Raw genomic sequence first — 17,584 nt, forward strand, 5'->3', positions numbered from 1 at the left:
CACGAAATAAGACACATGACGGTGAAGATATCGTAAAGATGCTTTGGTAAACTGATTAAAAAGATAGTTTTAGGGAAGACCTACGAGCAGAGGGCTGGCAGGAGTTGGGTGAGTTCTTCTTGCAGGAGCTGAAAGGTGCCCCACCCCATTGATTCGAAGATTTTTTTCTCTGTAAAATAGCTTATGAAGGAGAGAAATAAGAGCTTAGGTGTTGTGAGGTAAGGTTTTATTGCACTGTCAAATGCAGGCCTATACATCACATTGATCCAGTGTAGTATTATACGGTGCTACAACGGAATACCAGTTTGGAGGGCAACATCTATGACCGGTCTCCCTTTCCTTTCCCATGAGGGAGAACGTCCTCTCAGTAAGGAGGGTTCGCTTCGTTATTATCCTTAATATTACACACACACACACACACACACACACACACCAGAGCTCATTAGATAACCCTGTACCACATCACTTGCCCTACTCAGGGTTCGATGCTGGGACGCAAACATGACAGTGGTACTTCAGTGGTTCTTCAGTAACATCAGACTTTACAAGGGACTTTTATCTCCCCCACAGGAGTGTCTTGCTCTCCAGGAGTTACAACACACTATAGTTACATATAAAATCTACCCAAGTGCTCTAATCCACTTAAGACACACAGTACAAATATCAAATGTTGGCGTGGGTTCTGACACTCATAACCACGGCAGAATGTCAGAGTTTGAATTTTCAAAGTAAGAATGACGTAAGATTGTCAACAAGCAGGAGTAGCCAATCAAGAGCGGAGTAGAGGGGAAGTGGGCGGAGTGTCCAGCGGCGGCGTCGTCTTGCTCCGCCCCGTCGTTGTGGCCGTTCTGGAGGGCTGCGTGTTTCTCGCCTGAAAAGACACAAGGAATTATTACCTCAGTCGCCCAGTTAATACCACAGCGGCTCAGTAAGGCATACAAATCGTACTTAATTTTTTGTGGCCATTGTAATTCCGGCGACAATGATACACACGTCTTTGTTGGCAAAATATCACAATGGCGCGCTGAACTTTGAGTGTACACATAGTAGAAAAAAATATAAAGTATTTTACCGCTTTTTGTGTGAAATAATAAACACCACAGACGAATCATTCTGAGAGATGCCCATTAATCTGTCTTCACACTACTTTCATGATTTCTTATATTGTATCGATTGTTTCCTATCATTTGCCATAATACATATATTGATCTTATATTTCGATAACAGTAACACTGTTGTAGGGCTTCTATAGCTATTAGGAAATCTGTCATCCATTTGCACTGACCATCCCTACCAAGACAACAAACACCGGCATTCATTGGACCCGTGTGGGGAGATACTTATTTGACCGAGTGTACATTTTGACAAAAATACCACAGCTATGGGGGTTTAGTCACGGTAACTCTGATCTAAGCTAATCCCTGCGCTCAGTGCTTCCTCGCAGACTCTATTGACAAACTGACAACTAACTGTGGCACAGACTCAAACAAGAATGCATTGCATAGTCTTTAAAATCTATTGTATTATATTTTTCTTTTACCTAGAGATCATCGGGTATACATTTAAGTTTCCCAAACGCCGCCCAGTCCTTAAAAATCTATGGTATATTCTTTAAAGCAAAACATACCACGTACATGATAGGTTTCCTTGTGAAGATTCTTGCATATGACTCTCGAATGGTCAACTGACCACAGAAAAAGCTATACACTCGTGCGTATAGTGCGTAGGACGGGTTAAGTCAGTATGGCGGTGGTTACTGGCTTATGAGGATTCATAGGACGAAATGCAATCAGTGCTTTTGAGTCAGTATTTTTTTTTCTTTTCTACTTTGCTGAGAGAACTGGCTTTCAAAGGCCGATGGTCAAGCCAGACAGACGCCTTCCTATCGGCGTCTACCATACCGTGCCATGGTCCTGCAGCCTGTAGTCAAACATGGTTAGAAAGTTCATTATGCCCACAACGGTTAGAACCTTGAACACGACGGTACAACCCTTGAGCACGACGGTACTAGAGTTGCTCAAGTTCATATATATATATATATATATATATGGGGGGGGGGGGGGTTGGGCCATTTCTTTCGTCTGTTTCCTTGCGCTACCTCGCAAACGCGGGAGACAGCGACAAAGTATAAAAAAAAAAAAAAAAATATATATATATATATATATATATATATATATATATATATATTTCTTCTTTTTTTCTTTTTTGCTTTGTCGCTGTCTCCCGCGTTTGCGAGGTAGCGCTAGGAAACAGACGAAAGAAATGGCCTAACCCACCCCCATACATATGTATATACATACGTCCACACACGCAAATATACATACCTACACAGCTTTCCATGGTTTACCCAGACTCTTCACATGCCCTGATTCAATCCACTGACAGCACGTCAACCCCGGTATACCACATCGATCCAATTCACTCTATTCCTTGCCCTCCTTTCACCCTCCTGCATGTTCAGGCCCCGATCACACAAAAAATCTTTTTCACTCCATCTTTCCACCTCCAATTTGGTCTCCCACTTCTCCTCGTTCCCTCCACCTCCGACACATATATCCTCTTGGTCAATCTTTCCTCACTCATTCTCTCCATGTGCCTAAACCATTTCAAAACACCCTCTTCTGCTCTCTCAACCACGCTCTTTTTATTTCCACACATCTCTCTCACCCTTACGTTACTCACTCGATCAAACCACCTCACACCACACATTGTCCTCAAACATCTCATTTCCAGCACATCCACCCTCCTGCGCACAACTCTATCCATAGCCCACGCCTCGCAACCATACAACATTGTTGGAACCACTATTCCTTCAAACATACCCATTTTTGCTTTCCGAGATAATGTTCTCGACTTCCACACATTCTTCAAGGCTCCCAGAATTTTCGCCCCCTCCCCCACCCTATGATCCATTTCCGCTTCCATGGTTCCATCCGCTGCCAGATCAACTCCCAGATATCTAAGACACTTTACTTCCTCCAGTTTTTCTCCATTCAAACTTACCTCCCAATTGACTTGACCCTCAACCCTACTGTACCTAATAACCATGCTCTTATTCACATTTACTCTTAACTTTCATCTTTCACACACTTTACTAAACTCAGTCACCAGCTTCTGCAGTTTCTCACATGAATCAGCCACCAGCGCTGTATCATCAGCGAACAACTGACTCACTTCCCAAGCTCTCTCATCCCCAACAGACTTCATACTTGCCCCTCTTTCCAAAACTCTTGCATTCACCTCCCTAACAACCCCATCCATAAACAAATCAAACAACCATGGAGACATCACACACCCCTGCCGCAAACCTACATTCACTGAGAACCAATCACTTTCCTCTCTTCCTACACGTACACATGCCTTACATCCTCGATAAAAACTTTTCACTGCTTCTAACAACTTTCCTCCCACACCATATATTCTTAATACCTTCCACAGAGCATCTCTATCAACTCTATCATATGCCTTCTCCAGATCCATAAATGCTACATACAAATCCATTTGCTTTTCTAAGCATTTCTCACATACATTCTTCAAAGCAAACACCTGATCCACACATCCTCTACCACTTCTGAAACCACACTGCTCTTCCCCAATCTGATGCTCTGTACATGCCTTCACCCTCTAAATCAATACCCTCCCATATAATTTACCATATATATATATATATATATATATATATATATATATATATATATATATATATATATATATATATATATATATATATATATAAATATATATATATATATATATATATATATATATATATATATATATATATATATATATATATATATATATATATATATATATATATATATATACATATATATATATATATATATTCTTTTTTTTTTCCCAAAAGAAGGAACAGAGGGGGCCAGGTGAGGATGGATATTCTTAAAAAGGCCCAGTCCTCTGTTCTTAACGCTACCTCGCTATCGCGGGAAATGGCGAATACTATAAAAAAAGAAACATATATATATATATATATATATATATATATATATATATATATATATATATATATATATATATATATATATATATATATATTATCCTTGGGAATAGGGGAGAAAGAATACTTGCCACGTATTCCCTGCGTGTCGTAGAAGGCGACTAAAAGGGAAGGGAGCGGGGGGGCTGGAAATCCTTCCCTCTCATTTTTTTTTTCTCCAAAAGAAGGAACAAAGAAGTGGGCCAGGTGAGGATATTCCCTCAAAGGCCCAGTCCTCTGTTCTTAACGCTACCTCGCTAATGAGAGAAATGGCGAATAGTATAAAAAAGAAAAATATATATATATATATATATATATATATATATATATATATATATATATATATATATATATATATTTTTATTATTATTATACTTTGTCGCTGTCTCCCGCGTTTGCGAGGTAGCGCAAGGAAACAGACGAAAGAAATGGCCCACCCCCCCCATACACATGTATATACATACGTCCACACACGGAAATATACATACCTACACAGCTTTCCATGGTTTACCCCAGACGCTTCACATGCCTTGCTTCAATCCACTGACAGCACGTCAACCCCGGTATACCACATCGCTCCAATTCACTCTATTCCTTGCCCTCCTTTCACCCTCCTGCATGTCCAGGCCCCGATCACACAAAATCTTTTTCACTCCATCTTTCCACCTCCAATTTGGTCTCCCTCTTCTCCTCGTTCCCTCCACCTCCGACACATATATCCTCTTGGTCAATCTTTCCTCACTCATTCTCTTCATGTGCCCAAACCACTTCAAAACACCCTCTTCTGCTCTCTCAATCACGCTCTTTTTATTTCCACACATCTCTCTTACCCTTACGTTACTCACTCGATCAAACCACCTCACACCAAACATTGTCCTCAAACATCTCATTTCCAGCACATCCATCCTCCTGCGCACAACTCTATCCATAGCCCATGCCTCGCAACCATACAACATTGTTGGAACCACTATTCCTTCAAACATACCCATTTTTGCTTTCCGAGATAATGTTCTCGACTTCCACACATTCTTCAAGGCCCCCAGGATTTTCGCCACCTCCCCCACCCTATGATCCACTTCCGCTTCCATGGTTCCATCCGCTGCCAGATCAACTCCCAGATATCTAAAACACTTCACTTCCTCCAGTTTTTCTCCATTCAAACTCACCTCCCAATTGACTTGACCCTCAACCCTACTGTACCTAATAACCTTGCTCTTATTCACATTTACTCTTAACTTTCTTCTTCCACACACTTTTCCAAACTCAGTCACCAGCTTCTGCAGTTTCTCACATGAATCAGCCACCAGCGCTGTATCATCAGCGAACAACAACTGACTAACTTCCCAAGCTCTCTCATCCCCAACAGACTTCATACTTGCCCCTCTTTCGAAAACTCTTGCATTTACCTCCCTAACAACCCCATCCATAAACAAATTAAACAACCATGGAGACATCACACACCCCTGCCGCAAACCTACATTCACTGAGAACCAATCACTTTCCTCTCTTCCTACACGTACACATGCCTTACATCCTCGATAAAACTTTTCACTGCTTCTAACAACTTGCCTCCCACACCATATATTCTTAGTACCTTCCACAGAGCATGTCTATCAACTCTATCATATGCCTTTTCCAGATCCATAAATGCTACATACAAATCCACTTGCTTTTCTAAGTATCTCTCACATACATTCTTCAAAGCAAACACCTGATCCACACATCCTCTACCACTTCTGAAACCACACTGGTCTTCCCCAGTCTGATGCTCTGTACATGCCTTCACCCTCTCAATCAATACCCTCCCATATAATTTACCAGGAATACTCAACAAACTTATACCTCTGTAATTTGAGCACTCACTCTTATCCCCTTTGCCTTTGTACAATGGCACTATGCACGCATTCGCCAATCCTCAGGCACCTCACCATGAATCATATATACATTAAATAACCTTACCAACCACTCAACAATACAGTCACCCCCTTTTTTAATAAATGAATATATATATATATATATATATATATATATATATATATATATATATATATATATATATAGGCCGGTCCGTCAGCACACATGGATGTAAACAAAGACTCTCCGCGCGAGTATAGACACCAATGTCCATGGAACGGGAGGGTTAATGCTCAGTCATTATGTGTGCCAATATTCTACATCGGACGGTAAACAATGCAAGGAACGGTCCGCTGGACATTAGCAAATGGCTCGCACGTTTCCCAATCCATGAAGTGCTTTCAATAATCTTTCAAAAAGCTGAAAGCTTATGCATTTTACATATCGGGGAGCCATTTTTTTTTTCATCATTATCAGAACAATTTCAAACTCGACGGATGAACAATGAATCATGTACTCGTGATTTTTCACAATTACTTTTTGAATTGTATATTGAGTTTACGCATGAAAAGTTTATATGGATATATATCCACATAGTTAACAGTACACATTGACGTTCAACGAATTAAGGGCAACTCTAGACTAAGGGAAATGATTGACACAGTTAAGGGTAATGTTCGACACATTTAGTGGTAAAGATCGACACACATAAGTGGCATGCTCGACAGAGTGATAATGATCAACAGTTCTAGGTAATGTTCGACACAGATAGAGGTAACGATCGGCACACTTAAGGGTAATGTTCGACACAGTTTAGGGGTTATGGTCGACACAGTCAGGGTTGATGCTCGACACAAGGGTAATGATCGACACAGTTAAAGGTTATGTTCGACACAGTTAGGGGTAATAATCGACACAGTTAAGGGTAATTCGAAAGATAGAAAGTACTCATCGACATAGTTAAGGGTAATCATCGACATAGTTCAAGGTAATCTTCGACGCAGCGTATTCGACACTTAATACTAATAATCGACACATTTAAGACATTGCTGCAATAAACCTAAGATCAACATTTAAAGATGTAATCGCTTTCTTTTTTATGAACCCATTCCAGTCTTGAATGCTAGAGCCAAGAACTAATGCTACTAATTCTTTATATTACTTGGCCACTGAAATCGTCCTTCTTCTCTTGTGTTAGGATGAAGGAGTTTCATCCTAAGAGTATCGAAAAAAATGCGCTTGAAGAAGCCTCTGGTGGCATTTGAGAGCCTTTGCCTTCGTTTCGGTCAAATTCTTGTAAATCATAAGGGAGTCTTAGCGTGGGTATATCGTTTGCACGGGACAAAATGCGCATGCAATCCAGACATTTGTCATGCAAGAATAATAGGATGATTCACAGGTTCTCTTCATGTCATGGGAATTACAAATGGCGTTCGCTTTCCCTTCAGTCCATCGGCGTGAGCTTTCCACTCATGATGTACACACACTAGGTTAACGGCTAGGCTATAGGCTCCATGGTTTAATGGTTAGCCTCGTCAGCTTCCCAGCACAAATAGTTCGAATCCTGCTGTCGGAGGGCATTATTTGTTATACTAAAGTGCGCGCGCAGTGCTCTGCATTCGTGCGCAGGTATATATATCATTCTTCACTTGTCCAGTTGCTTCACATCTCTGCTTTTACAGCAGTACATTGCCCACAAGTGCAACCAAAAGAATGGTGTGCATTTATAAATATTCCCACCACATCTAATTAACAAATCTGAAACAAAATAGAAGATATATTACTACATCATGCATAGGACAAAGGATGGTTAAATGATGATTCACACTGTTTGGCTTTCTAAATGTCACTTTTGGTCACCCAAAAAAGGTCTCCGTGTGGCAACGAAACACGAATGAGTCTATCATCTGACTCGGCATGGTAGAGTATAAACATACGTCCTGTATACAGTTGCATAAGTTTGATGAAAGGATTTACAGACTTTCCCGCGATGACTAACACCTCACAGACCCCGGGTGACGTATGAAGTGTGGTGAACACAACGGGCCATTAGTGGGCCATTCATCGATTCTTCCCAGCGAAGTGGAAAATCTGGGAAACAAACCGGTCTCCATATCTTCAAGACAATCGCTTCAACTGACAGAAGTTTAGGAAGAATCACTTGTCTTTTTCTCTTGATCGAGATGAAACATAGGAGACGCAAACGACTGGTCTTTAGTTGGTCGTTCTCTTTTTGGGGGCGCAGAGAGAGAGACCCATAGGACAGCAGAGCTACACAAGACCAGCATGTGCCAAAGGGTTCGCCTCAGAGATCAGATATCATTCCTGGAACTGCAAGCATTGAGGGTCAACACCTCGTGGAATATAAACATCGATACTGCTCCAACCACAACACTTGGACTGATGAAATACTTCGTCAACGAGCCACACTCAAGGAAGGGGTATCTGTGTGGCTCCTCAAGATCACGCAACTCTTGCACGATCCAGTGTCTGAGAACGCACCGGACGACCATGAAATGGATGTTTGGTTTTATCTTAGGTTGTCGTTTGCAACTTTAGTGAGAACCAAAGAGCCTAATGATTAAAAGGCACGAGCTGAAGACACTGCCAGAAGATATATGAATTTCTGGTCATAACATGAGTCCAAGAACAAAACTCTTGAGAACTCCCATCTCGAATTCTTGCCGGTAAAAACGAGAGCGACATTCAGCGAGAAGGAAGATACAACAGTTTACCCTGGAAATTTTGAAAAAGAAAATGAAATTCAGAGGAAATGGGAAACTCAATTGATGGCAAACTATTCTTATAGTCTCAAGGTGGCGCGTTCTATAGGTCATAAGAGCAAATCATATCTAAAAAAGGAAGTTTCTTTCACTTTAGCCAATCATAGAATGACAAAATGTATCCTAGACATGTGCAAGTCTGTTTAGGTTGATACATTGTATTCAACTGTATCCCAGTCGAGAAATGCGAGATCTTCATGTTGCAACGATCACCCTGTCAAAATGACTATTATCTTGTATCATTATCATTAACGACTGCGCGTAATATCCGAGTGGTGCGAAATGAGAAGGATTACAAAGTGGTAAATAGCATGTCTTGCTGAGCTACAATCATCTATTCTTTTACCAAAACAACATCGTAAAATGTTTAATGTTGAAGACAAAGTTCAAGCGTAATCATCATCACGGTTGAGGATAGGCTAGTCAGCGACAGAGTCGACGGTACTTATCGACGTCCGCACAAGGGAGGGCAATCGTAGACAGTTAAAGTACCGATGTCGACAGTCTAGGTTAATCATCGACAGTTAAGGGTAATCATCCACAATTAAGGGTAATCATTGACACAGTTAATGTACTCATCGACAGTTTAGGTAATCATCGACATTTAAGGGTAATCATCGCCACAGTTAAGGTACCATCGACAATTTAGGGTAATCATCGACAGTTTAGGTTAATCATCGTCACAGTTAAGGGTAATCACTGACACAGTTAAGGTACTCATCCACAGTTTAGGTTAATCATCACCACAGTTAAGGACAATCGCTGAGACAGTTAAGGGTAATCACTGACACAGGTAAGGTACCCATCCACTGTTTAGGGTAACCATCGTGACAGTTAAGGGTAATCACTACCACAGTTAAGGGGAAGGCACACGTGGATGACCATAGCCGCTGTGTGGGCCACCAAGACGACGATGGTTCCGGGGGGGGGGGGGGGGGGGGGTGTGTCTTGCTCCAGTGGCCGCTTTCCTCCAGCACGACACACTGGCACACCAGCGATCGGCTATGGCCATCAAGGGCCCCGGGGAACATCAAGGGTCCTGGCCAACTTTATGGACACCCAGGGCCAACCAGCAGCACCTAGGACACCGAGGTCTGGCCAGGGACATCTCAACCACCTGGAGTTCCAGGAGTAGCACAGGAGAACAGCGGACTTAATGTGAACACTGTGAACAATCATTTGAACAGCTTATCTCTTCATCATCCCGGTAGACAATGCGACACGAAGTCTATTGAGTCATACTGCTGAACAAGGTGTTGGGTGTTGGGCAGCCGGCTGACCAGTCTGTTCAGCAATCTGCTGAACAGTTAGTTAGCACTGAACAGTTAAGTTTGTCAATCTGCTGCACAATATTAAAACAGTCTACTATACAGTTTGCGAAACTGTCTTCTTAGTGAACTCATTGACAGTCTGCAGACATTCGTTCATTTCGTTCACTTAATGACACTTCCCATAGGTACGTTGGACAATCTGCTGAACATTCTGTCTGACAGTAACTGGATACCAAAAAAGGAAATAATCTGATAGACAGTGAAAAGACAACCTCCTCACAAGTCACAGTGTAAGCTTGGTGACCATTCTGTTGCTTAATTCACTGAAAAAAATATATATACATGTTAAATAATTGCAATGAACAATCTCCTGAATATTCTGGACAGTCTGTTAAATAAAAGAAGGCACAGCCTGTTCGTCAGAGTGTTTGGCATTCTCTTGAACAATCCAGTGAACATTCTGTCGTCACTTAATACAAAAGGGCAGTCATTTGGCTAAACCAGTCATCACTTAGTCCAACCATCTACCGAACACTCTGACAGGACACTGCTCTAGCCGGTTGTTCATCCTGCCCTGCAGTCTGGATGGACGACTGAACACCTGAACTGTGCCCGTAGCACAGTCCACCCAAGAATAATCAACTGAACACTTACTTGTACGCTTAGTACAGCAATCCAGTGGGCACCGAAGATGTGCGAGTCTACGAAAGAGCCAGCCGAACAGTCGATCGAACACCCTACAAAACATACTACATATTCAGATGGAACGGCAGGAGAACACACCGCTTTAAGTCCATTTTAGCCTCATGGAATATTCAAGCGTGTCGAGTCATACGTTTGAACTGTGCACTGAATGAACACTATCATCACCAGTTTGGGAAACAGACAACTGAGGGGCAGTGTTGAGGAACAAGGGCTGTGTCGAACAGTCTGTTACAACAGTTCAATGCACAGTTTACCGATCTTTTTTTTTTTTTTTTTGCAGAACAGTCTGAAGAACAGTGTTGTGAAAGAAGAGCTACAAAAGAACGAATTATTGACTTCATTGTCAAATATGCCTCGAGCAGCGTACCAGAAGGTAGACAACTCATTACACAGTTTTCTCAGCAGAACTTTCATTAGCATCCTTCTCATCATTCCCCTGTATGGTCCACCCGGCATTCTCTGCTCCCACGGATGTACTCAACTCTTCTTTACACAGTGACCTAAACAGTTCCCTGAATCACGTAAATCATCCATGCATCAGTCTCCGTTGCCATTCTAAGTGTGATGGATCGAGTGGATAAATCCACCTCCGTTCGTCTCCCTTTCTCTCTCTCAGTCCACCATCCCTCACAAACAAACCCTTGATGTCCACAGTGAGGGACATGGGTCATCATGACCCAAGGGATTGCTCCCAAGACCTCTCTCCTTCGAGGGTTTCGTCTCGTACAAACCCACACACACAACCAGAGTGCGTGGTAGGGTGAAGATAAAGGAAAGCATCACACCTGCCCAGCGGGGAGGGCGTCCTCCAGCTTGCCAATCACAGACGCTCAAACGCTATTGTTACGTCGTCTTTATCATCAAAGCTGTCTGTAAAGGTGAGGGGTCAGGCTGTGAGGACACAGGCCGGTGATCTAGGCCTCCCCGTCCATGACTTATTCCACGGGAACCTGAAGACAACAGACACACGCATCTGATGCTGTTGGAGACAAGTTTACCAGCAAGGGTTCCACGAGCACTCAGGAAAAGTGACATATTTTCGTGAAGGTGTTCGTGTCTGGCTATTGTAAAGGTGGAGCTGCAGGAGAAAAGGAGGAGGAGAGTCGTGTGCATGATTAACATCTTGGTGGATACATGATTTATAACACTGACATTAACCATGAAGTAATTAGCTTGATGAGTGGAAGGTAAGGGATGAGCACATCATAATGTTCGTTATTCAGTTATATACTGATTAGTTATTTCTCAGTTATGTTTAATGTCCTCTTTGTTATGATAGTGTAAAATGTGCAACGTATTTTTCCGGTCTCGCCACTGTAAAACACTCTCCATCGAAGCCACGTAAACATAGATAGTAATAACAACAACAGGAACCAAAATGGCCTCCTCAGCACACACATACACACACACACACACACACACACACACATACCTTCTACGACATGCAGCGTGAGGTTGGCCGGTCTTGCAAGGTGAGGCTCGCAAGTGTAGGTGCCCGCGTCCTCCCACGTCACGTTGGAGATGACGAGCGAACTGCCGTGGTGCTGGTTAAGGACCCGGAGGGGCCGCCGAGGGGAGTAGTTGATCATGGTGTTGTTGTGGAACCAGAAGATGTAAGCTGGGTTCTCGGTGGCCAGCTGGACGGTGCAGTGGAGACGGAGTCGACCCCCAGTGTGCACGTGCACGTCCGGTCCTCCCCCCAGCACGGCACGCGCCTCTGCAATCACCTCGTTAGCTATGACTAATGGCCGATAACTACTACCCAGGCTGCAACACCTGCTTCTTAACTACAAGGGACTCTCTATGATCTGTGGTTATCGTATATGTCACCACCAAAAGGTAGTTTGATCAGTGCTTTTGTGAGCGACATGATAATTATTATGGGTAACAGTGCTGTAGTTAATTATCTTAATTACCTTAGCGATAGATAATGATTACTTCAGTGAATAAAGAATAACTGAAATAGGAACAATTATTTGAGCTAAAGTAACGCAGACCCCCACCCCCTCTCCCCAGGTAGGAAATGTGAACCTGGTCACGGACCGTCAGGTAACTAACGTGACCCAAGTCATGGCCTACCTGGTAACTCATGTGACCTGGCCCATATAACGTGACCCAAGTCATGGCCTACCTGGTAACTCATGTAACCTGGCCCATATAACGTGACCCAAGTCATGGTCTACCTGGTAACTCATGTGACCTGGCCCATATAACGTGACCCAAGTCATGGTCTACCTGGTAACTCATGTGACCTGGCCCATATAACGTGACCCAAATCATGGTCTACCTGGTAACTCATGTGACCTGGCCCGTATAACGTGACCCGGGTCATGGTCTACCTGGTAACTCATGTGACCTGGCCCATATAACGTGACCCAGGTCATGGTCTACCTGGTAACTCATGTGACCTGGCCCATATAACGTGACCCGGGTCATGGTCTACCTGGTAACTCATGTGACCTGGCCCATATAACGTGACCCAAATCATGGTCTACCTGGTAACTCATGTGACCTGGCCCATATAACGTGACCCAAGTCATGGTCTACCTGGTAACTCATGTGACCTGGCCCATATAACGTGACCTAGGTCATGGTCTACCTGGTAACTCATGTGTATCACTCACATTTACATCACCTGTACCACTTGAGGAACCTGGTGTTAGTGACACATGTCTGTAAGTTAAAGAGTGACGGCTGCCAGAAGTACGTCGTCGTCTACAGAGAGTGACGGCTGCCAGAAGTACGTCGTCGTCTGCTGAGACAGTGACGGCTGCCAGACGTACGTCGTCGCCTGCAGAGACAGTGACGGCTGCCAGAAGTACGTCGTCGTCTACAGAGAGTGACGGCTGCCAGAAGTACGTCGTCGTCTGCTGAGACAGTGACGGCTGCCAGACATACGTCGTCGCCTGCAGAGACAGTGACGGCTGCCAGACGTACGTCGTCGTCTACAGAGACACTGACGGCTGCCAGACGCACGTCGTCGTCTGCAGAAACAGTGACGGCTGCCAGACGCACGTCGTCGTCTGCAGAGACAGTGACGGCTGCCAGACGTACGTCGTCGACTGCAGAGACAGTGACGGCTGCCAGATGTACGTCGTCGTCTACAGAGTGACGGCTGCCAGACGTACGTCGTCGTCTGCTGAGACAGTGACAGCTGCCAGACGTACATCGTCGTCTTCAGAGACAGTGACGGCTGCCAGACGTACGTCGTCGTCTGCAGAGACAGTGACTGCTGCCAGACGTACATCGTAGTCTGCAAAGACAGTGACGGCTGCCAGACGTACGCCGTCGTCTGCAGAGACAGTGACGGCTGCCAGACGCACGCCGTCGTCTGCAGAGACAATGACGGCTGCCAGAAGAACGTCGTCGTCTGCTGAGACAGTGACAGCTGCCAGACGTACGTCGTCGTCTGCAGAGACAGTGACGGCTGCCAGACGTACGTCGTCGTCTACAGAGACAGTGACGGCTGCCAGACGCACGTCGTCGTCTGTAGTGATAGTGACGGCTGCCAGACATACGTCGTCGTCTGCCGAGACAGTGACGGCTGCCAGACGTACGTCGTCGACTGCAGAGACAGTGACGGCTGCCAGATGTACGTCGTCGTCTACAGAGTGACGGCTGCCAGACGTACGTCGTCTTCTGCAGAGACAGTGACGGCTGCCAGACGTACATCGTCGTCTGCAGAGACAGTAACGGCTGCCAGACGTACGTCGTCGACTGCAGAGACAGTGACTGCTGCCAGACGCACATTGTCGTCTGCAGAGACAGTGACGGCTGCCAGACATTCGTCGTCGTTTGCAGAGGCAGTGACGGCTGCCAGACGTACATCGTCGTCTGCAGAGACAGTGACGGCTGTCAGACGTACGTCGTCGACTGCAGAGACAGTGACTGCTGCCAGACGCACATCGTCGTCTGCAGAGACAGTGACGGCTGCCAGACGTTCGTCGTCGTTTGCAGAGGCAGTGACGGCTGCAAGACGTACAGCGTCGTCTGCAGAGACAGTGATGGCTGCCAGACGTACGTCGTCGTCTACAGAGAGTGACGGCTGCCAGACGAACGTCGTCGTTTGCGGAGACAGTGACGGCTGCCAGACGTACGTCATCGTCTGCAGAGAGTGACGGCTGCCAGACGTATGTTGTCGTTTGCAGAGACAGTGACGGCTGCCAGGCGTACGTAGTCGTCTTCAGAAACAGTGACGGTTGCCAGATGTACGTCGTCGTCTACAGAGCTACTGGAGAGGGTGGTTTACTCCTTGTGCTTTTTCAACTATGGATTGATTGATTTCCCTTATAAAGGATAAATATAACTGGAAAGTCCTACAAATATCTGCTCTCAAGTGCAAAAATAGGAAAAAATGTAACCATTTTGAAATCTTACCAAGTCGTGTGAATAAATCTTGCCCAAGACCATGTTTGCAGTAATGTATCAGGACGATACGTCAATCTGACTTGATTTCCAACTTTTCATAAATCTTTCGTTATCGTCACTGTTTACCACATCTCTATTAATCTCATTTATCAATAATTCAGGAGAGTTTTATAACTAAGTTTCATTTTTTTCGATAAAAAGATGATGATAAAGCGTCATGCTGATATGAAAGATATTTCTGCTCGTAGAGGTCCCCTTCTGAGCGTGCCTGCCCTCAGACGACGAACACACACACACACACACACACACACGCGCGAGCGCATTTCCAGGAATTTGAATCACGCTTGGGAAGATGGCTCGCCAGCGTCCAGGCTGCTCGTCAAATATTTTCGATTGCTCGTCCTTCCCTGAAGGTCAAAGGGTTGAGCTCCCGGCTGAGGGATCAGGAAAGGTCAGTTGTTCGGACTCTTTGAACACTACACTTTTCTCCCTAGCAGATCAAAACCCATCTTCCAATTTTCATCTTTTATTTATGGCTCAATCGGTTTATCCTATACACATTAAGTTGTTATAACGATCGAGCCTCCTACAATCCTTATATATGCAATTGAGTGGGAGAAGTATAAAAGAAAGAGACAGGAGGTCAAGAGAAAGGTGCAAGAGGTGAAAAAAAGGGCAAATGAGAGTTGGGGTGAGAGACTATCAGTAAATTTTAGGGAGAATAAAAAGATGTTCTGGAAGGAGGTAAATAGGGTGCGTAAGACAAGGGAGCAAATGGGAACTTCAGTGAAGGGCGTAAATGGGGAGGTGATAACAAGTAGCGGTGATGTGAGAAGGAGATGGAATGAGTATTTTGAAGGTTTGTTGAATGTGTCTGATGACAGAGTGGCAGATATAGGGTGTTTTGGTCGAGGTGGTGTGCAAAGTGAGAGGGTTAGGGAAAATGATTTGGTAAACAGAGAAGAGGTAGTAAAAGCTTTGCGGAAGATGAAAGCCGGCAAGGCAGCAGGTTTGGATGGTATTGCAGTGGAATTTATTAAAAAGGGGGGTGACTGTATTGTTGACTGGTTGGTAAGGTTATTTAATGTATGTATGACTCATGGTGAGGTGCCTGAGGATTGGCGGAATGCGTGCATAGTGCCATTGTACAAAGGCAAAGGGGATAAGAGTGAGTGCTCAAATTACAGAGGTATAAGTTTGTTGAGTATTCCTGGTAAATTATATGGGAGGGTATTGATTGAGAGGGTGAAGGCATGTACAGAGCATCAGATTGGGGAAGAGCAGTGCGGTTTCAGAAGTGGTAGAGGATGTGTGGATCAGGTGTTTGCTTTGAAGAATGTATGTGAGAAATACTTAGAAAAGCAAATGGATTTGTATGTAGCATTTATGGATCTGGAGAAGGCATATGATAGAGTTGATAGAGATGCTCTGTGGAAGGTATTAAGAATATATGGTGTGGGAGGCAAGTTGTTAGAAGCAGTGAAAAGTTTTTATCGAGGATGTAAGGCATGTGTACGTGTAGGAAGAGAGGAAAGTGATTGGTTCTCAGTGAATGTAGGTTTGCGGCAGGGGTGTGTGATGTCTCCATGGTTGTTTAATTTGTTTATGGATGGGGTTGTTAGGGAGGTAAATGCAAGAGTCCTGGAAAGAGGGGCAAGTATGAAGTCTGTTGGGGATGAGAGAGCTTGGGAAGTGAGTCAGTTGTTGTTCGCTGATGATACAGCGCTGGTGGCTGATTCATGTGAGAAACTGCAGAAGCTGGTGACTGAGTTTGGTAAAGTGTGTGGAAGAAGAAAGTTAAGAGTAAATGTGAATAAGAGCAAGGTTATTAGGTACAGTAGGGGTGAGGGTCAAGTCAATTGGGAGGTGAGTTTGAATGGAGAAAAACTGGAGGAAGTGAAGTGTTTTAGATATCTGGGAGTGGATCTGTCAGCGGATGGAACCATGGAAGCGGAAGTGGATCATAGGGTGGGGGAGGGGGCGAAAATTTTGGGAGCCTTGAAAAATGTGTGGAAGTCGAGAACATTATCTCGGAAAGCAAAAATGGGTATGTTTGAAGGAATAGTGGTTCCAACAATGTTGTATGGTTGCGAGGCGTGGGCTATGGATAGAGATGTGCGCAGGAGGGTGGATGTGCTGGAAATGAGATGTTTGAGGACAATGTGTGGTGTGAGGTGGTTTGATCGAGTAAGTAACGTAAGGGTAAGAGAGATGTGTGGAAATAAAAAGAGCGTGGTTGAGAGAGCAGAAGAGGGTGTTTTGAAATGGTTTGGGCACATGGAGAGAATGAGTGAGGAAAGATTGACCAAGAGGATATATGTGTCGGAGGTGGAGGGAACGAGGAGAAGAGGGAGACCAAATTGGAGGTGGAAAGATGGAGTGAAAAAGATTTTGTGTGATCGGGGCCTGAACATGCAGGAGGGTGAAAGGAGGGCAAGGAATAGAGTGAATTGGAGCGATGTGGTATACAGGGGTTGACGTGCTGTCAGTGGATTGAATCAAGGCATGTGAAGCGTCTGGGGTAAACCATGGAAATATATATATATATATATATATATATATATATATATATATATATATATATATATATATATATATATATA

General features: G+C 44.2%; 1 protein-coding gene across 1 annotated transcript in view; it reads right to left on the reverse strand.

The window, feature by feature from the left end:
* Window positions 1-211: 211 nt before the first annotated feature.
* LOC139759806 (zwei Ig domain protein zig-8-like) overlaps window positions 212-17,584 on the reverse strand; it is a 125,039-nt gene continuing 107,666 nt past the window's right edge. Inside the window, exons 5-6 of the mRNA XM_071682282.1 lie at window positions 12,046-12,330; window positions 212-871 (exon numbers count right to left, since the gene is read on the reverse strand). Coding sequence (XP_071538383.1) covers window positions 690-871; window positions 12,046-12,330 — 467 coding nt within the window. The 3' untranslated portion in view covers window positions 212-689. The remainder of the gene's footprint in view (window positions 872-12,045; window positions 12,331-17,584) is intronic.

This window comes from Panulirus ornatus, chromosome 34, assembly GCF_036320965.1.
Source record: "Panulirus ornatus isolate Po-2019 chromosome 34, ASM3632096v1, whole genome shotgun sequence".
Taxonomy (NCBI): Eukaryota; Metazoa; Arthropoda; class Malacostraca; order Decapoda; family Palinuridae; genus Panulirus; species Panulirus ornatus.